General features: G+C 33.2%; 2 protein-coding genes across 2 annotated transcripts; one reads left to right on the top strand and one right to left on the bottom strand.

The window, feature by feature from the left end:
- Positions 1 to 333: 333 nt before the first annotated feature.
- On the top strand, positions 334 to 7326 carry LOC139892635 (uncharacterized). The gene is made up of 9 exons (XM_071875742.1): positions 334 to 585; positions 5227 to 5311; positions 5414 to 5488; positions 5584 to 5620; positions 5727 to 5810; positions 5910 to 5970; positions 6080 to 6186; positions 6805 to 6870; positions 6972 to 7326. Exons 1-9 carry the CDS (start codon positions 501 to 503, stop codon positions 7065 to 7067), a joined length of 696 nt encoding a protein of 231 aa, XP_071731843.1. The 5' UTR covers positions 334 to 500; the 3' UTR covers positions 7068 to 7326.
- A 1696-nt stretch (positions 7327 to 9022) lies between these two features.
- Positions 9023 to 10052, bottom strand: LOC139892633 (deSI-like protein At4g17486). Its single transcript, XM_071875741.1, has 3 exons — positions 9903 to 10052; positions 9465 to 9752; positions 9023 to 9370 (listed from the first exon to the last, which is right to left on the bottom strand). Exons 1-3 carry the CDS (start codon positions 10036 to 10038, stop codon positions 9114 to 9116), a joined length of 681 nt encoding a protein of 226 aa, XP_071731842.1. The 5' UTR covers positions 10039 to 10052; the 3' UTR covers positions 9023 to 9113.
- Positions 10053 to 22361: the final 12309 nt, after the last annotated feature.

The following is a 22361-nucleotide window of genomic DNA, read 5'->3' as shown; positions in this document are numbered from 1 at the left end:
TTATCTCTTACTATTATTTAATTTGAACTGTTTAATATGCATTTTAGGTGTTTGATGAAATGTTCAGCTGACGAGTTTCTTAGTCGAACTGTGTGGTTCCATGGGTCATTAAACTAAATGACTTTAGCATTTACGTTCACTTAATACCTAAAACATATCATTAAACTGTTACGTTTAAAAAACTCGTGATTTTACGGGTCATTTCACTATCTAATATCTCATTTCACTAGTATCTAATATCTAATATCTAATATAACTTATAAATCCAAAAAAATAAAAATAAATAAATAATACTGATGCAGTGAGTAATTTTCAAAACCTTGACAACGACCATCGTATCTCACCAGTCAAAACCATCCGCACCCATCGATCTTCGTTATCCCGATCATCTCCTTATTCAACAATCCCTTCTTTTTTTTCTTATCAAATTTATCGATTTCAATTATATTTAATATTCCCCTGACTGATTACTCCAACCTCAATTTATATTGAAGAAGAAGATGCGTCGTGGTTCTTCCAAAAGAGGCCCTGCTAATTCTACCACCTCCTCCACCAATTCCTCCGCCATGGATCTCTTCCGCTCTGGTATTTGTCTAATTTCAGTTTTACGATAACTAGGTTATTATATGCTATTGTTATTACTGTTATTTTATAACTGTATTTTTAAATTTAATTTGATTTGATTTGATGATTTCATACGGTTTGAAGTAAAATTAAGGTGCATGTTATCTTTAAAAACCCTTTAGTTAAGTTATAATGGAGCTTTTGTCTTTAATTCAATGATTTACCGCCTGAGTAAGTGATAATTATATTTCGAACTTACTTATGTAACTAAAGCTAGGTCTTTGTTGAGATTTTAATTAAACTGCTCTTCTATAAGCTCAATTTGATATTTAAAAAATATATATTTAAATATGTGTATTCGAAAACAACAACAATACCAAATCCCACCTATAATAAAAAGAGAAGTCCTTTCTCCACAAGCAAGAGGAGAATCACGTTTCTCCACCCATGGTTTAAAAAAGTCACCCCTCCCTCTATTCCCTCTATTCGAGAATAGAGAGACTGCTTAGAGAAGGACCTCCGACCAAAGTAGCAAAACAGAAACGTGGAAAAAAGTGTGAGAGAAATCGATACATATATGTAAGATGTTGTTCAAGCTTCATAGAAGATATATATAACGCATAGCATTAAGATAAGTACAGTAAGGGTAGAAGAACACGATCAAAAATATAATTTGAGACCTAAGAACCCTAGACTTCTATATAAAAGGCTACCTAACACACTCATCTACTCTAAAACTACCGAAGACACCAAGCCTACCTGCCAGAACGAATGTACCTATAAATCCAAAAGAAACTAGACTAGTCAAAGAAACATATATATATATATATATATATATATATATATATATATATATATATATATATATATAGGGGCAGGATCAATGGGGAAGTAACCAATCGGGGGGAAGCAAATTTTTTTTATTTTTTTCGTTTTTTTTGAAATTTTTTTTTTCCGGCATCAAGATCACACGAAAATATGAACATTTAGAAGAGACACTTCGTGATGAATGTTATTATTTAGGCGGAAAAATGATCGACAAAAATAACATTCAAGATAATATTGTTCGTGAAGAATATGAACGTTTTTTTTTTTTTCATGTTTTGTGAAGTAAACCAAACCCTAAACCCTAAACTCTAAACCGTTCGTGTTAAAAACTCAATCTAAATCCTAAATCTAAACCCTAAATCTAAACCCTAAACCCTAAATTTCTAAACCCTAATATCTAAACCCTATAAACCCTAATATCTAAACCCTAATATCTAAACCCCAATAGCTAAAACCTCAAAATACGCTCGAAAAACACGATAATTGTTATATATTACTTCTTCGAGCGTTTTCCCGCCAAAATAAAAACATTTATCACAAAGTGTCTCTACTAAATGTTCATATTTTCATCTCATCTATAATGTTCCTGAACAAAGTTTTTTCAAAATACGAAAAAGAAAAAAAAAGTTTTTGCTTCCCCCCGCTTCCCCCCGAATGGTTACTTCCCTCTTGATCCTACCACTATATATATATATATATATATATATATATATATATAGTGGTAGGATCAAGGGGAAGTAACCAATCGGGGGGAAGCAAAAACTTTTTTTTTTCTTTTCGTTTTTTGAAAAAACTTTGTTCACGAACATTATAGATTGGATGAAAATATGAACATTTAGTAGAGACACTTTGTGATAAATGTTTTTATTTTGGCTGAAAAACGCCCGAAGAAGTAATATATAACAATTATCGTGTTTTTCGAGCGTATGTTGAGGTTTTAGATATTAGGGTTTAGATATTAGGGTTTAGGGTTTAGATTTAGGGTTCTTTTTTTTGGGGGGGGGGGGGGGGGGGGGGGGTAATCAAGCCCCCCGAGCGCGAGACCTGGTACCGGGTGAATTGCGCATTATGTGCACCCTCTAGTCACACTCCCTTTATGAACAATTTGGCATAGCCAGGAATTGAACCCGGGTGATGTGCTTCATTGGGCAACTCGGTGGCCACTCAGGCAAGCCTGAATGGTTAAAAAAGGATTTAGATTGAGTTTTCAACACGAACGGTTTGGGGTTTTGGGTTTAAGGACTAAACCCAAAACCCTAAACTCTAAATCGGGCTAAATTTTACTTCACAAAACATGAAGAAAAAAAACGTTAACATTCTTCACGATCAATATTATCTTGAATGTTATTTTTGTCGATCTTTTTCCCGCCTAAATAATAACATTCATCACGAAGTGTCTTTTTTAAATGTTCATATTTTCGTGTGATCTTGATGCCTGAAAAAAAATTCCAAAAAAATGAATTTTTGTTTTTTTTTTGCTTCCCCCGCTTCCCCCGATTGGTTACTTCCCCCATTGATCCTGCCCATATATATATATATATATATATATATATATATATATATATATATATATATATATATATATATATGGGCAGGATCAATGGGGAAGTAACCAATCGGGGGGAAGCAAAAACTTTTTTTTTTTCTTCATTTTTTGAAAAAACTTTGTTCACGAACATTATAGATGAGATGAAAATATGAACATTTAGTAGAGACACTTTGTGATAAATGTTTTTATTTTGGCGGAAAAACGTTCGAAGAAGTAATATATAACAATTATCGTGTTTTTCGAGCGTATTTTGAGGTTTTAGCTATTGGGGTTTATATATTAGGGTTTAGATATTAGGGTTTAGATATTAGGGTTTAGATTTAGAATTTAGATTGAGTTTTTAACACGAACGGTTTAGAGTTTAGGGTTTAGGGTTTAGGGTTTGGTGTTTTGGGTTTATGGAATAAACCCAAAACACCAAACCCTAAACCCTAAACTCTAAATCGGGCTAAATTTTACTTCACAAAACATGAAGAAAAAAAAACGTTCATATTCTTCACGAACAATATTATCTTGAATGTTATTTTTGTCGATCGTTTTCCCGCCTAAATAATAACATTCATCACGAAGTTTCTCTTCTAAATGTTCATATTTTCGTGTGATCTTGATGCCGGAAAAAAAAATTTCATAAAAAAAACGGAAAAAAAAAAAAAATTTGCTTCCCCCCGCTTCCCCCCGATTGGTTACTTCCCCATTGATCTTGCCCCTATATATATATATATATATATATATATATATATATATATATATATATATATATATATATACACACACACACGTGTGTACATAAAACAAGGGGATTATAAATGACCATATACATACGTATGTACATAACTATGTGCAATTTAAAAGTAAGCAAAAAGTACATATAAATACATATACTATGAGCATGCTAGTAAATATGAATAAAAAAAGCGTAAAATGTGATATATGAATAGTAACTAACAAGTAATAAGGGGACAAACAAATAAACACAAAAAAAAAAAAGACAATCTAACTATAACTAAAATATTTAAAACCAAAGACAAGCTCCATATAGATAGATAGGTAGGTAGAAGTGAGGGAAAAAAACAAAAACTTTCTACATAAAAAAAAAAAAAAATCCTATTCGTCCTAATTCTAGTCCTCATGCATTCCTATTAGAAGTCATGTCCTCGGTTAATAAAAGTTACCTCATGTCGAGCTTTAGTCTACCCGCCCACCTACGTGTAGACCTACCCTTTCTCTTTACGCCGTCTACCCCTTCTCCTTATGCGTCAACCGTGAGTGTGTCGACTTTCTTAACAGGAGCTATACGTGGCTGTCTCATCACATGCCCAAACCATCGAAACCGTTCTTCTCTAAGCTTGTCGATGATGCTTCTAACTCCAAGGTACTCCCTAAAAATACCATTTGGTATCATCTCTAATATGGTTTTACCACACATCCACCTAAGCATCCTTATTTCCGCTACCTCCATTCTTCTCTCTTAAGCCTTCTTCATTGGCCAACATTCTGATCCGTACAACATGGCAGGTCTAATTGCCCGCTTATAGAATTTCCCTAGTTTAAGGGGTATCATGTCGCACAAGACCATATCGCTGCTCTCCACTTCAACCAACCTACTTTAATACGGTGAGTCACGTCCTCATCTATCCTCAAAGATTTGTGGAGCATTGAGCCTAGGTATCTAAACGAATCTTGTGTCTGGTCCCCAATGCATGGTCCCCAATGCAGATATTCACTCCATCATCTTGTACATCTCCGTTCCGGTTGAAATCACACCTAAGATATTATGTCTTTTTGTCTAATGATCTGCTGCAGACTATTTCATTCTAGGGTCTGCTCTAGTCTTCTATTAAGCTTCTCCTTGGATTCTGATACAACCACAATATCATCGGCGAAAATCAAGCACCAACGGACTCTCCCGTATCCCTCGAGACAGCTCGTCCAGATCAAAGCGTAAGACTATTTAAATACGTGTATGTGTATGTATAATTAATTCAGAATATGCATGCTACTGATCCCTCCCTCACAAGACATGCAAGTATCAGTTGACCATAAAGTACGTAAATTAGTTTGTTACAACTTGTATCTAAATTGTATTCAGGCACCGAAACAATATTGAATAAGGTCTCAACTCATTGTATATGATAGTTTAATATGCATCATATAATGTGCAATGTATCATATATGTGCAATGCATCAATGTTTGATTGTTTTGTATTTTTATCATATAATTATTATCAGTAGCCATTGATATCTGATTCAACCTTTACTTCTAGAATTAATCATTTTTTCTTCAGCTTCAGGTAAAGCTGCGACTAAGGAGTTGGAACGCATTGATCAGCTATTCTATTCATATGCAAATGAGTCTTCTGGAATGATTGAGTAGTCTATTTATTTATTTATTTATTTACGGATTATTTCAATATTTCTTTCTTTTACGTAAATATCATTTTGTATCTGACACATTCGTCTTTCTGTGAACAGCCCTGAAGGAATAGAGTTTCTCTGTTCTGACTTAGAAGTCAAACATACAGATGTACGAATATTGATGCTTGCTTGGTATGTTATGTCGACGATAAGTTTACAACAGTTATTATCATTTTTAATAATAACAAACCGTCACTTATGTTACTGGTTTGTTTTGTAACTTCCAGGAAAATGCAGTCAGAAAGGCAGGGATACTTCACCCTGGTAATATGATATTCCTAGCTATTATAATTATAATTTTAGTAGTGGCATAAAATAAATACATAAGAGTTGGCAATCAATGAATTTGTAAATGGGTAACGATTTATAGGAAGAGTGGCGGAAAGGTCTTAAAGCATTGCGGGCTGATACTATAGTTAAATTAAAGAAGGCATTACCTGAGCTGGAGAACGAGGTATTTTGAGATATAGTTCATTTTATGCAAGCTTTTTGGGTAAAAATAAGATGTATGCTTGTATTTTTAACATGTTTGTTTGTTTACTTTTCTTTAAAGGTCCGCAGGCCGTCAAATTATGTCGAGTTTTATTCTTATGCATTTCGATATTGCCTAACAGGTATAATAAGTGTATGATAACATTTTGTCTAATGTTTTATATAAACTTGTCAACATCGAGTTTTATCGCTTATGGATATTGCTTATTTTTTATTTTTATGTTTATGTAGAGGAGAAGCAAAAGAGCATAGATATTGAAAGCATATGTGAATTATTAGAACTTGTTTTGGGCTCGCAGTTTCCTCAACAGGTTGATTTGTTCGTTCACTATTTAAAGGTGAGACTTAAGTTCCTTTAATATCTTATGAATGTATATGTCTATGATCCAATAAGTCGGCTATAAGAACACACTTTTTTTGGTCATTTTCATTTACTCGACGAACCGGCACAAAAAGATGATTAAGATGGTTTTTTTGATTAGGTGGATTTTTGATTTTTCATTCTGGAATTAATTATCTGATTATTGCCTCCTGAAGTTGCAATAATCAGTTATCATGTTTGGATAAACGAATTCTGTTTGTGACTATCGTATTATTTAGGGGTCAAATAATTACTTTCGGTCCATTTGCATTCATCGGCAACTCAACTGTTTACACACTATACATATTGTTTCCCCCAAAAATTATACTTTTTGGTCATATATCTAATTGTGGCTTAAATTACCCTAAGTTGCTATATATTAAAACATTTGATTAATACAACTTCTCAATAGATGCACTTCTACATACCACTATCTTTTATAGCGTATTTCATATCACATAAAATGCTAGACTTTTAAATATTACCGTGAGAACAGGAGGATTAAAAAGGATAGTAGCATGAAGGCAAGTGTAGCAAATATGAAATTACGAAGTATGAACCATGACATGTGTTGTCTTCGAGTCATTTTTTGCAGACACAGATTGATTACAAGGTCATAAACATGGATCAGTGGATGGGGTTCTATAGATTTTGCCATGAGGTAATCAAACCGTAGGTTACAATTTGGTCGTTTGTGTTTTATAGTTTTTTAGTACATGTTGATTAAGGTAAAGGTTGAGCCGAATCTCATCTGTTTTACAGATAAGTTTTCCAGATTTCAGCAATTATGACGAAGAACTTGCTTGGCCGTTGATCCTAGACAACTTTGTTGAATGGGTGAAGTCGAAACATCGCTGATCAAGTTTTGTCAGACAAACATGGGCCTGCTATCTCAGCGTTCAGATATAAAGTCGAATACTTGTGCAGGTATTTTTGTTGTTGCAAAGGGAAGCTGACTTCTTTTGACGGCTTCATTAATTTTATCGTCTCAATTATTGTCAGTATTCTGCTGAAACAAGTAAACAACACATATGTTGCATGAAAAACATCCCCTGTGTTTATCAACATTTTGTATTTTTTTACATTTAGAGGTAAAGAGTGTTCTTTTATACACAAATATTGAGTACAAGAATCAACAATTACCCATTTACTTGTGTATAGATAGATTCTAGTTATGTTTTACCTTCAAACACATGAAACAAGTAAAAATCATAAGAACTAGATGAAAATAAAATGGTACAAAAAATCTATAATTTCTACCGAAAATCTCTATAGATTTTTGCCAAAATCTATAATTTCTACCGAAAACCTCATACGTCATTTTATATTAAATATTATATCTAATGATATAGTCGTTCCATGCCCCGTATGGGATTGGTGCGGGTTTCCTCTTGGGCACATAGCTGGGGGCGGGTATAGCAACTGCGGGAGATGATCGCGTGGGTGGTTAAGCTCTCTGGGTGATCCCAACTAACTGCTGTCCAAAATAAATGGGACTTGTACATTCAGCATGTGTAGTCTATTTAGAATTGAATTAATATTGACTGTATCTTGCAAGACAACCCTCAATTTGTTTTAGTGACTTGCCATTGATCATGACTCATGAGGCATGTGGACCAAAAGAATCCTATGTTGAATACAATTAGGAGTGGAGTGGGTCCTGTTGCAGGTATTGCTGGGGACCTCCAGGCTCTAGTGGGGCCAGTTACATATAGTATTTGAATTTGCAGAACAATTAAAAGCAAGAAAAAAAGGAGCCAAATCAGTTAAGTGGTGGGTAACCTAAAAAACATGTTATCTTTCATGATCAAATATTGTTCTTTCTTAAAAGCTCTTATTCTCTGCTATTATTATGTCCTTTGTCCCTGCCTGAAGGAATAACATCCATTCTTCATGATTCTTTCCAATAGTGGGTGAAATTCATTGTTTTTTTTTTAACAGTAGTTCACCTAAGAGGACTACACCACCCACACGATCATCTCCTGCAGTTGCATAATCCGCCCTCAAGTGTTGCCCCGGAGGAATAATCCGCCCTCAAGTGTTGCCCCGGAAGAAACCCGGATCAATCCGAGGGCATTGCTTGTAGTTATATATATATATATATATATATATATATATATATATATATATATATATATATATATATATACCCAAAATTCCGTATTTTAGTATCATCAATGAAGAATGACCAAACGACAATGCGCACCGTTAAAGGAGACCATCTAAATAGGTCTAGTTTCTTAAAAGTAGTTAGTCGTCTAGCCAAAGTTGACATTAAAATCGACGTGTCAACTTGTGAAACTTTATACAAGAGTCTATCATACACGTTAACATGTTTAAACTTGTATTCGAAGTCACATTTGTTACTGGTGCACCATAACTAGATTGGACCTACATTTCTTTTCGAAACACAACTAACCCATCACAACAATAATGCCTGACCATATGACATGGGCTAATGAACAACCCAAGAGAGTTGAGTCGACGTAAAGCCGTAAAGGGCAATCTAGTCCAAATCATGTGTCTTGTTTGCCGTAAAGGGCAATCTAGTCCAAATCATGTGTCTTGTTTCGTCATTTTTCGCTTCATGTGCCTTCCCAACGACATTCACGCAAGTTGTCAATAGGATAATGAGACATCTACCTAAGGATCAGGTAAACTGAACTACCACACAATATGCATAGCAAAATTAGGCACATTAAATAGTGCAAACATCAATGCTTAACTAAAATTCTTGAAACAAATTGAAACTTCAACTCTTGTTAGGTGAGGCATTTGCAATAAATGATTATTACACACAACTAGAAAGCCTTTTTGTGAGAACCAAATTAATACATCACAAGAGTATGCCAAAGACTCAAATAAACAACAATTTAGTTGCATAAAAAAAGCATTAAAATTTTGCTATGATGTAAAAGAATCAAGAATCAAAGGTGAAGGTGGAGGTAGAGAACTTGTGGCCTTATGACCTTTAGGCCGACCAACCGTAGGTGATGTCAATGACGATTTCTCATAATCCGGTGAACCACTAGACGATGAGGTTGACCTGCTTGACCGACTAGTCAACTTCTTCATCTCACCTTCATTATGCACCGTGTTATCTTCAATTCCAACTTTAATTGAACTTATACTCGCCGGAATTATACAATTGCACAAAAAACCTACATACATCATAAAAGCCTTTTTAATTTTAAAAAACTTAATGACATAATCTATTCAGTAATCATTATCATACAATGTAATAAGTTTGCTTACCAATTTTGGCAAGACGATTAATCCAACTAGGGATTGAGTTTCCAGTTAGTCTAACACAAACATCGTTACAAAAATGGTTACAATTTTTGGTAATGAGATTATATGAAATCCCTTTGTATTCTTCAGCAAGTTCTTCCATAATTCCTCTAACGTCTCTTAGATTCTTATCGGTCCACCCGATTAAAATTTGTTTTCTGAACGTAAACCCTTCACATTGTTTCGGTTCTCCTTCAAATATTCCTGTTGTTGCTTGTTCATGACATCCAAATGCATACTCAACTCCATGAACTAAAACCAAAAAAAAAAAAAAAAAAAAAAAAATCATAATTAAAACAATAATTCCGATAACAACAGCTTTAAGGGCTATCATTAACAGCTTCGAATAACATCAAGATTGATATTGTTTGAATTAATGATGTGTGATTGAGAGATGTGAACCTTGGACACCAGAATGGTAGACACCAAGACCGAGCCAATAAGCGTAACCGTTCATGGAGGTGAGATCGTATACATTGAGGTATACCGGAACTGATCCGTGTTTTGGATACTTTTTTGAGTTTCCTCTGCATAACATTCTTTTTGAGTTTTTTTTTTTCTTCTGTTGAAACTTATGATAAGTCTTCTTTTTATTTATTTTTTAAAGTTTGGTAAGTATAAGTATTTGGATAGAAATATTGAAATAGATATAGTGGCGGCATATAAGTAGCGCATCTTCTACTTTTATGGCGGGACACCACCACCACCATTGCTCTTTCAATTTCTGTTTCTTTACTGATAATTTTTTGAAAGTAGTTTATGTTGGAAATATGTTCTCGGGTTGGCTATGGTTCGATCGTGGTTTGACCGTGGTACATATATTCCGAAGATATGCCCATGACATTAAATAATAAAAGTCCATTTATCCTATTCGGTTACACACAAAGGCCACTCGTAAATTGTTTGATATACCTTCTAATCGGAAATTAATTTATTAATCATTAGTTAATGGTTTAATAAATTAAGTAAGTTTTTTTTTTTATGTGTGTACATATACTTACAAATCTAAATATGTAGAGATTTGATTAGATTTTGCAAATCATATTTTATATAATATATAAGATTTGATTTGATATAAATAAGATTTGATTTGATTTATAAATCTTATTTTATATAAAGATTTGTACTATAATCATATTTTATATAATATATAAGATTTGATTTGATATAAATAAGATTTGATTTGAGTTGTAAATCTTATTTTATATAAAGTATCTTAGGAGGACCAAAGAGATGTTCTTGGTCTATGGTGGGAATGACGAGCTGAGCGTCAAAGGATACTCATACGCTAGTTTCCAATCAGATAGAGATGATTGCTCTTCACAATCAGGATTTGTATTTATGTTGAACGGTGGAGCCGTCATATGGAGAAGTGGCAAGCAAAGTACTATTGCTGATTCTACGACAGAAGCCGAGTATATAGCGGTAAATGAAGCTGCTAAAGAGGCCATGTGGATAAAGAAATTCATCGGGGATCTAGGAGTGGTTCCTACAATCCATGATCCTGTTGAGATTTTCTGCGACAATGTGAGTGCGGTTGTCTTGGCTCAAGAACCGAGGTCACAAAAGCGCACACGGCATATACTCAGAAAGTACCATTACATCCGTCAACTTGTAGCAGAAAATGACATATTATTAAGTAGAGTAGACACGACTAAGAACTTGGCTGATCCTTTCACCAATCCTTTGCCACAGACTAAGCATGATGCTCATAACATGTCTATTGGCATTCGTGTCATTGATGATAAAGTTTGATTGTATTTATTATGTTAAGTTTGAAACTTTAAACATTGGGCAATAATATATGTTGCAATTGATCTGATGATTAATATATTGAGATTATATTATACGCACGATGCGATCATTTCATTGTATATTGCCATGTTTCATTTTGCATGTTTTAACTTCCAATGAATACTATTTCATAAACTTCCAAAGTCGGTCATTCTCTAAGGAAGAGAGAATTGAATTAAGGCTGCTATGAAGTGTAGTAATATAGGCTTATATGAAACTACATTCATGAGGAACTTGATAGTTGATTCAAGGTTCTGGAATGACCACACTTAGATGATACTTCATGGTTTTAAGTCACAAGTAAGCTCTAAGATGGCAATATCATTTATCCTAGAGTGGATATGTATGAGGAATCCTGACACAAACTATATTCTACTTTGACCTGTATTTAACGCTGTGCGTAAATGCCAGTCATAAGGGTGCAGATCAGGTACAATATGGGATGTGGTGGATGTCTATACAGTTGAAGCAATTTGTTCCTTCTTCTCATAGCAAGTTGAAGCGATATCTCTGGGCCCCTCATTGATTTGTGCTGCATTAAATGCATGGCCATGCTACGACTGAATTGATGCAATAGCAGTCTATTTGATCACCACAAATCTCTATCGGGAAATATAATCTTGAACGATGATAATTGACACTTAACCATGTCACACGTTGATGTGCGAAAAGTGGTATATGAATTGTTGTTCGTTTTTCTCGTTGGTTTGGTTTATATTTGTGACAAGCTGAGTTTGTGATGTAATTAACTTTTCCAACATACTCTCTAAATTTGACTTTTTCTCTTCCTGTTGGGGTTTTTGGTAAAAACCCGGAGTTTGTTGTTGGAACCCACTACTTGACCCTTGTTGAAAATTGGAAGTTTGACCTTGAGGGTTGTAGGGGTTGTTAAAGTTCCGGTTAAATTGGGCTCTTCCCTGAAACTGGTTATTATTTCTTTGGCTTATGAAAGCCACTTCTTCTTTTTGAGCCATGGTTAACCCGGCATCACAATCTTTTCCTAAGTGGAGACCTCCACAGTATTCACAACCTACTTTCATACTATGGATTTCCTTGGTGATTTTGTCCATGTTTCGGACAACACCATCTATTTTTACACCTAGGGAGCTTAAGTCATCATAAGCACCGGCGCTTTGGACTTGAGCATTTCGAGTAATTGGGCGTTCTTGATGCCACTCATGAGAATAATCGGCTAGTTTCTCGATTATTTCATAAGCCTCTTGCTCGGTTTTGTCCATAAGAGAACCACCGGCCGCTTGGTCAATTGAAATTCGGGTTGCTACATCACAACCTTTGTAAAAGATTTGGACCTTTTGAAAGGTATCCAAACCATGGTTTGGACAACCTCTTAGCATTTTGGAAAATTGATTCCATGCTTCGTACAGGGTTTCCATCGGCTTTTGACAGAATTGGGTAATTTCGTGTTGGAGTCTCGCTGACTTGGATGCTGGAAAATATTTCTTAAGAAATTTTTCCAACATACCATCCCACGTTTCTATCGTAGCCTCGGCCAATGAATCTAACCAACTTCGTGCTTCCCCTTGGAGTGTCCAAGGGAAAAGTCTTAATAATATGGCCTGGTCACTTTCTGGTTTAAGTTTAAATAGAAGACATATCTCTTGAAAGAGACGAATATGTTCGTTTGCATCTTCATTCGGACCACCACCAAATTGACACCTGTTATTAATCATTTGAAGAATAGGTCCTTTTATTTCAAAAGTTACCTCACCAGTAGGTGGAGTAATAGCACTACCTTGTCCGGTCCGGGTTGCTTTCATCTTTGCTGCCATTGATTGTCGTGGTACCAACGGTCTTTCTCCTTCCATTTCAAAATTTGGGGGTTGAACGGGTTTACCAAAGTCTGAATATCGAGGCTTGGTCGTACTTGATTCTGAATCAAAGGTTTCTTGCTTTGATGAAGATTCAAAAATTTCAAGTACTTCTTTTGAAATCCTACCAAGCTTTCTATCAGGTTCTGTAAACGGTGTAAGTAATGGAGATTCTGAACTTCGGGTATGTGTCATATGCGACCTATAAACTGTCAATCACACAACTAACAAAAATTATTAAACATACCGATTCTATAAGTTTAAAAATCAAAGATTATTAAAAATTTAAAATAATTAAGAAACTACTTAATCACAAATCAGTTAATAATTCTATTTTGACACAAAACTGTCCCCGGCAGCGGCGCCAAAAACTTGATGTGCGAAAAGTGGTATATGAATTGTTGTATGGAAAATACCGGTTTTAAAGATTGCTACACACTAACGGGCAGTGTACCAGATCGTGTAGTAGTATAGTAACTGGTTTAGTTCCGTGTATCGTTCCAAGGACAGTTATATCAGTCAAACTAGAATTAGAAGCTATATTATGATTAACTAAGTAAATTAAAGTTAAAAGTACAAGTTTATGTTTTGGTGGCTATTTAACGATTTAGCCAAATCAAAGAAGGTTAAATGTAAAAACAATATATTTTTTTGTCTTTTAAGTTTATGAAATGATAATAAATGCAAATAAAGCAAGTAAGATAGTTTTGAATTAAATCAAAGAGATGAAATGTTTATCTAGATATTTTACCCTAGGTATTGGATGTAAGTTTAGATATTAAGTCCTGATTGAATAATTACGTGTGTAGTTATCTAATAGGTTCACTAAGAGTTCTCTCGGATAAACACGCAAATACAATAACAAGATCAAGGGTTCCCTTTTCACTATGGTTCTTGTATTTGTAATCAAATAACTATAAGCATGCTAATCACCTAAATCGACTCGCCAAGAATTCTCTTTAGCAAGTACTCAAACTAGAATTACTAAGCGAGGGTTCCCTATTACTTAGATCTTTTCGTTTGTGACTAGTTGATCAACAAGATCAAAGACTTGAATAACAATTGTCTTTGCGTTCGCTCTACACAATTCATTCCTATTTTGTTTAACCGTTTTAATCTAGTTTACCCCCTTGGTCCGGTTTAGCAAACAATCAATCTAAGACAAGTTGATTGTAAATCAATATGATACATCAACAAGAGTTCTCTTTATCAACAACATATCAATTAACTAGATACAAATGATTTTAACAACAATAAGCATGGTTCTTAATTCAAGCTTCAATCTATCACGCATAATACATTCAATCAATAAGATTACATCCAATACCTTGGTTATTAATCTAGACAAACATTATAGAAACTAGCCAATAATCATGGTAACAGATACCAATACAATCAAATTATTAACTGAAATCATTGCTGAGAAACAAGGAAATAACCTACAAGAACAAGAGTTCTTGGATGAAGAAGGATTTGACCTTTGATTCCTTGATGTTTTAACTTCTTCCAAGAGCTTGGAGTTCTCCAATTTGCTCTTCAAAAATCGTCTCTAGACTCTCTGGTTCGTAATGATCCTCTTTTACAGTCCCTCAAAAACTGAAGTTTTAAAGTGGAGAAATTAGGTAAAAAGCCAAAAAGTCGGCCACACCTACTACGGGACGTCGTCCCAAAATTCAGGACGGCTGTCATAACCCGTCCTTAACCATAAGAACGTGTTAGATAACGTATGATTTCATTGCGAGGTATTGACCTCTATATGCGACATTTTTAAAAGAAAAACTGCATATATTTCACATTACAAACCACAACCATTATTTTTGTTACAAGCTTTAGACAATAAAAAGATGATTATCGTTTAGCGATAATATTCGACTTACAAACTTTACAAATAATGATAACAACACGGTTTCTAGCGTATTTCACAACACAAATCCTCGGATATGCAGTTTTATTTTTGACACAAATATGAGTACGCAAGATCCTGCTTAGGTTCAACATGATGCAGCGGAAGCTTCTAATTATCACCTGAGAATTGTAGCGACCCCGACAAATCGTCAAGTGACGGCATCGTCTACGTAGGTCCCATTGCCTGGTCAGAAGTCTTTATGACAACGTTTGACCAAAATATGTCGCCTTCATTTCAACATAAAGATTGTTTCCAAAGTTTAAAAGGATTGTTCAACCAAAAGTTAAGTTACAAGGTTATAAGTACAAATGAAATCTAGGCGACACGGTTTAAAGTAAAGTCATAAGACGCTCCATGAAATGCATGTATACTCGACATCCAATGCAAGTATCAAATAATGAGCGGAAGCATGTTTCACATATCGTGTAAGACCTGAGAAAAACATAGAAATCTGTCAACGAAAACGTTGGTGAAATCATAGGTTTAAGTAAGTATGTGAGTAAAAGTAAAGTAAGCCGAACCACAAGATTTGTAAAGTTGAAATAATAGTAATACATTCTAAAGTTAATATTCACGAGCACCCAATTATCAAAGCTTAACATTCCGTCCGTTGAATACCCCATTAATTAGTGCTAGAACAACACTGTTTCCCGAAAATATATTTCATCCGTAGACGGTAGCGAACCGTCAAAGATGAGGGTTGTCAATGTGATGACCCGGGAATTTACGACCAAATTTAAACTTTAATCTTTATATGTTCCCGACACGATAAGCAAAGTATGTAATGTTGAGTCTAGAAAATTTTGAAACGATGTTCATATATTCATTTGACCTTCGACTGCTATCGATGATTCACGAACAATTAATTGTAAATAGATATGTGTGTATGTATATATAAATAATAATTTGAAATATAATTTGAAGTATTATATGTTGTTGTTATTAAAAATTAATAAGATAAAAATAGGATATTATAATGATTATTATTTAAAATATATCTGTATATATAAATAAGGTATATTAAAAATAAATATTAAATGATTGTAATACTCGTTAGACGTTTCGATTATTAATTAGAGAAACTTAATTCGAACTTATGTGATTTTAAAATAAACGGTGATCCGAAAATGAGTTCTATAAATTTTAGGCTTACTAAAAATGTAATTAGGATCTAGTTATTTAATTTTAACATTTTTTATATTTTACCCGTAAATGAGAGGGACAGTTGATGTAATTTTTATTTAATAGTTAATGACTGAATTTTATACCATAATGATAAAAAAAAAAATAAATAAATATAGTTAATTTAAAAATATGGGATTTTTCTGAACACTTTTATCCGCCACCGATTTCGCATGATACACAGTCTGACAATCACCATTCCATTCATTTTTGTTTGTAAGTATTAAACTTTTAATTATTATTTTTCTTTCTTTCCAATACCATCGACCACTACATGCTTGTACTACTACTAATGCAATTTGTTTGATCTCTAACATCTAACTTTTATATTTATTGACCACTATAACATATAAATATCTTACATATATATACAAACAACATGCATGCTTGATGATACACCACTCACCTCATACTTAACTTTACAGCTGCTATTTCTTTGTTTTCTATCTCAACACATCGAATTGATGATGTGTTTAATTTGTCAATTCTAAACTAAAACTCAAGTTGTGCATGAGCTGGAATGTAAGGATTATTAATTTTGATTGTATATTATATATGTATATATATATATATTATTTCTTTTCACCTGCTTGTACGATCTGTCTTCATTTTTTGGTTATACGTCAAAATCAACTACTAATACAAACAATTAACTTTCACAAGTTTCATAGAATATGAGTGAGCATTATTTTCTTTTTGACTTCTCCACCAAATCATTCATGTAAGTATATAGATATATATACATACACGATATGTACATATATATAACTCTTTCCATTTGATAACTTCCATCACCATCCGAAACTCCATAACTTGAACCTTCACACATCACCATCTCTCTGTCTCTCTCTTTATATCTCTCCTATTTTTATTTGAAAACTTATCACATTACCATAAACCATTAAACGATCACTGTTGTTGCTTTCGGTGGTAACACACTCAAACAACCACCAATACAACAAATCAAACATCACCAAAACACCACCATTGACAACTATTCAAACACAAAATAATCATCTCCTAGCTCGCCACCATTTTTCCTGTTTCTTGTTTAGTTTGAGAACCACCAAAAACCCACCAAACAAACACCACCTTGAGATCCACAACACACCGTGTTTTCTTCTGTAATTACTGCAGACGAACATTTTACAAGCTCCAAGCGTTAGGAAGCCATCAAAACGCACACAATCGAGAAGAATAATGACTAAAAGAGCCGTGAGGATGGGAATGTTATTAGATTAATACGCAAGTTTAATATCTCTACCTCTTCATGGGTAGTATATATTTATAAATTAAAGTTGGTCATATATCTTACTATAATATGCATTAATAAAGGGATTGCAAATGGGAATTGATAGAGTTGTGATGGCCGACAAAGATAAGTGGATTATGGAATTGAATTAGCCACTTGCATTATAAAAAAAAAAAAAAAAAAAAAAAAAAAAAAAAAAAAAAACCGATGCTTGCGAATTGAATAAATCATGGGGGAGCTGTATATCTATATAATTGTCGGGCCATGTTCTAATTTAACATTGGGCCGAAATTTAGTAATTTTATTAGGACCGAAAGCTAAATAAATTGTTGGGCCGGTACATGGTTGATGCATTGATACGAGATAAAGCATGATGGAGGATGATACATAATCGTGATGATGATGTTAAGAGATGAGTCGTTGATATTGATGATAAAAGTTAACTAGTTCCATACGCATTATATATATTATTGGGCGAATTAAAACATAAATAAATGAATGGTTCGGTGGTGGAGTGTGTTTGCATTATTCGAGTGGTTGCGGGTTCGAGACCCGTCCCGGGCACTTTAAGTCTTTTTAATCCTACAAAGGTATAACTTATTGTTATTATTATTTTACTAGTTATTATCTACAATTAAGATTACTAGCATTAACACTATTATTATTATTTGAATTATTATTATTGTAACATTATTGTTATTACTAGTATCACCCATATTATTATTATTATTATTATTATTATTATTATTATTATTATTATTATTATTATTATTATTATTATTATTAATATAAGTATTATGATAAAATTCTCATGTAATATGATTATAAATACAAGTATGAGAATTATTATTATTATCACTAATAGTTGTATTTTTGTTATTATTATAACTATGATTAGGATTATTATTAGTATTATTATTATTATTATGAAAATAATATAAGTGATCATTAATTTTATTAATAATAGTATTAGTAACACTTTTGTAACTACTAGTATTATTATGTTTATTATTAAACAAATGTATCAATAATAACAATATCATTATTATTAAAAGTTTTACTTTTACTAAAACTATCTTTTTAGTAAAATTACTATCATTACTATTATTATTAATAAAATTATAAGTATCATTAAAAATTAGTATGTTCATTTTTGTTATTGGTATTATCATTAATTTAACAAGTAAATGATATTTATATAAAAAGGTATTTAATACACATAACTTAACTATATTAATACTATTGTACAAAAATGAAAATATATAATTAAATAATGAAATTTATACATTAATAAATATAACAAATTACATCATTAATAACAATATATATAGATTTATTCGATTATGAGTATATGTTTTAATATATATACAAATAATATAGGTTCGTGAATCCGAGGCCAACCCTACATTGTTAGTTGTTCAATGTCGTTATATGTATTTTTACTACAAAATACATTAGCTGAGTTTCATTAATCCCTTTTTAAATGCTTTTGCAATATATATTTTTGGGACTGAGAATACATGCTTTGCTTTTATAAATGCTTTACGAAATAGACACAAGTAATCGAAACTACATTCTATGGTTGGATTATCTAATCGAATATGCCCTTTTTATTAAGTCTGGTAATCTAAGAATTAGGGAACAGATACCCTAATTGACGCGAACTCTAAAGATAGATCTATCGGGCCCAGCAAGCCCCATCCAAAGTACCGGATGCTTTAGTACTTCGAAATTTATATCATGTCCGAAGGAGGATCCCGGAATGATGGGGATATTCTTATATGCATATTGTGAATGTCGGTTACCAGGTGTTCAATCCATATGAATGTTATTTTTGTCTCTATGCATGGGACGTATGTTATTGAGAAATAGAAAATATGAAATCTTGTGGTCTATTAAAAATTATGAAATGATTCTTTATGATAAACTAATGAACTCACCAACCTTTTGGTTGACACTTTAAAGCATGTTTATTCTCAGGTATGAAAGAAACGTTCCGCTGTGCATTTGCTCATTTTAAAGGCAGTATTTGGAGTCGATCATCGCAATGGAACCAGTTGTTGGTGACTTCGTCCAGATGGATTAGGACGGGTCCTTTCAGTTGGTATCAGAGCGGTGGTCGTAGCGAACCAGGTCTGCATTAGTGTGTCTAACTGATAAGTCGTTAGGATGCTTTAGTGAGTCTGGACTTCGACCGTGTCTGCATGTCCAAAGTTTTGCTTATCATTTTGTGTCGAAAATCATCTGCTTATCATCCTTAGGAAATTACCTACTTATTATTCTTAGTCTAGACACGTTTTACTGCATTGACTGCATGAATAGTGTATAGACAAAATTCATATCTTAGCGTATCTGACAATTCATATCTTAGCGTATCTGACAATTCATATTTTAGCGTATCTGACAATTCATATCTTGGCGTATCTGTTACTGTAGACCTTGCCTGATATCTCTCGTAAATTTCTCCTCAATTTAAGGGATCCTGGTACTATATATATCTATGTAAATTATGCATTGAGAATACCATCCAACTATCAATTACTATCACTAAACTCTTCATATCAAAAATCTTTCCTGAGATCGCGTAAGATGGCCTCTACGAATCGATCAAATTCCTCTGACTCCGAAGACAGCGTGACAGGAGCACATCAATCAATCAACTATCGTGATTACTGGAGAAAATGGGGGTGGGTTCGTGACATACTCACTCTATGGAGAAGGGAAGAAGGTACTCCATATCATGAATCGAATCTACCACCTAACCTTGGAGTACTCGACCCGCTCACTGGCGAACCTGTTCGCAACACCGTTTATACCCTTTTTGCCAGAATTTTTCGTCTTGAGACTACCATTAATGGAACTAGAAAAGATATCCAATCTCTACCTCACATTGATAACCAACCAGGGTTAGTAGAAGAAGTTAAAGAACTCCGAGCTCGAGTGTTAACTTTAGAGAGCACGGTACAAAGTCTGCAAACACCAGCAGTATCACCAACACCAGTCACATCACCAACCTTAGCACCAACAACACTAGTACCACCAACAACAACATCCGCATCACCAGCTTCGACATCTCATTCTATACCTCAAGTATAATCATCGTTCTATGTATCGTTCTATCTATTTTATTTTCGTTCGACATGACGATTATGTAATCTCTAATGTTTTAGAAATTATATATTCTTGCTCTAATGATAAATCAAATGAGATCAATATCACATTAACTCATTAAATTCATGATTACATCTGAAGAAAATATATACGTATATATGTTTTCATAAAGATTGTAATTAAAAATTCTTTTGTACAAACTATTAATGGTAAAAATATTTTAACGGGTAGGTAATACCCGAGGAGTATTTAGATTTCACATTAATAAGTAACACTGTACATTCTTCGGAATTGATTCAACGATCATTTACTATCCTATTTACAACCACCGATTGACATATCCGTTCACCAAAGAATAACTATTTTCATTCAAATTCAATTTCATATTTGAATTTTGACCTATCAGAATCCAACAAGTGGCATAATGAAGAAATAATGGACACAATAAAAATTGATTAGAAACAGACTAATTAACAATATTAAATTTTATTAAGAAACCACGCTAACAAAATCCTAGCTAACTGTTAATTCTGTATTACATTTTATTTATCGCAATTTATTTATCGCAATTTATTTTATCGCAATTTATATTCTCGCAATTTTATTTATTGTCATTTAATTTCTGTTATTTACTTTACGCACTTTATTTATCGTCATTTAATTTCTGTTATTTATTTTACGCACTTTAAATATCGGGACACGTATACAAGGTTTTGACATATCATATCGACACATCTATATATATTATTTGGAATCACCATAGACACTCTATATGCAGTAATGATCGAGTTCTCTATACAGGGTTGAGGTTGATTCTATAATAATATATATACTTTGAGTTGTGATCGAGTCTGAGACGTATACGGGTCACGACACATATTAATTAATTCGAATATTGTATATTAAACTATATGAATTATTGGACTGTTACTGTGGACTATCGACTGTGGACTAATAACATTGGACAATTAAAATGAATTAAAATATTGATTATAATATATGAAACTAAACAATTCTTCAAGTTGCCACTTGATTTCGTCTTAAACATCATTTGTATCTTCACGACTACATTCTGCGTTCAAACCTTTCATGATTCTTGAAAACACCTCAATCAAGAGGATGAACCAACCGCACTTCATCTGTAGAAGAAAAGATAGATACATATAGTTATGCACCTGAAAACACTCAGAATCTGAGTAAACATTTAACACATATCTGTGCTAATTCCTTTAGCTTTATTATTACCGAAAATAACTTTGCAATCTCTTTCCAAATTAGCCAATTTTGTCACAGCTTCATCAAGTCAACTTCAATTTTTTCGTTCTAAACTACCTTATTATAACCTTGATATATATGCGTGCTCTTTTATTGTTACCAGGGAACCTTTCATATTCCACCATATTACCATCAGCGTTTAATCATCTAAAAACACAATTCTCCTGAAAGCACCTCGGATTAATAACCGGTGATTCAGATGTCATAGAATTAAATGCAGAGGAAACAGAAAAATGATAGATGGTCTAAACGGCCAAAAGTTTGATGATAAAGAAAGGAGTGTTAGGAACGCTCGATGGAAAATTGGGTATTGAAAAACAGATTGAGCTACCCATGAAGGAGACCAAGGACAAATCCAAGGATCAAACCCTATATTCAAAGGATTCAGGTAATTCTGGATCCGTTGAAATCTTTAGAGAATATCTTGCTCCAAAGTCATGTTAAAATCTTGCGGAAAATCTTTCTCCATCAACCATCGAACTTAGAAATTCCAAAATATCATCATCAATATC

Source organism: Rutidosis leptorrhynchoides, chromosome 2 (genome assembly GCF_046630445.1).
Source record: "Rutidosis leptorrhynchoides isolate AG116_Rl617_1_P2 chromosome 2, CSIRO_AGI_Rlap_v1, whole genome shotgun sequence".
NCBI lineage: Eukaryota > Viridiplantae > Streptophyta > Magnoliopsida > Asterales > Asteraceae > Rutidosis > Rutidosis leptorrhynchoides.
Note: the sequence above shows the minus strand (reverse complement) of the source record. Positions and strands in the feature narration are given on the sequence as shown.

What these genes read in the sequence shown, in the direction of transcription:
- LOC139892635 (XM_071875742.1), top strand. Translation starts at nt 501, where the DNA reads ATGCGTCGTGGTTCTTCCAAAAGAGGCCCTGCTAATTCTACCACCTCC. An exon ending in GGCAGGGATACTTCACCCTG is followed by an intron (nt 5,621 to 5,726) that starts GTAATATGATAT and finishes AACGATTTATAG; the next exon opens with GAAGAGTGGCGGAAAGGTCT. An exon ending in TGTTCGTTCACTATTTAAAG is followed by an intron (nt 6,187 to 6,804) that starts GTGAGACTTAAG and finishes CATTTTTTGCAG; the next exon opens with ACACAGATTGATTACAAGGT.
- LOC139892633 (XM_071875741.1), bottom strand. Translation starts at nt 10,038, where the DNA reads ATGTTATGCAGAGGAAACTCAAAAAAGTATCCAAAACACGGATCAGTT. An exon ending in CTACCATTCTGGTGTCCAAG is followed by an intron (nt 9,753 to 9,902) that starts GTTCACATCTCT and finishes TTTTGGTTTTAG; the next exon opens with TTCATGGAGTTGAGTATGCA. An exon ending in TAATCGTCTTGCCAAAATTG is followed by an intron (nt 9,371 to 9,464) that starts GTAAGCAAACTT and finishes TGATGTATGTAG; the next exon opens with GTTTTTTGTGCAATTGTATA.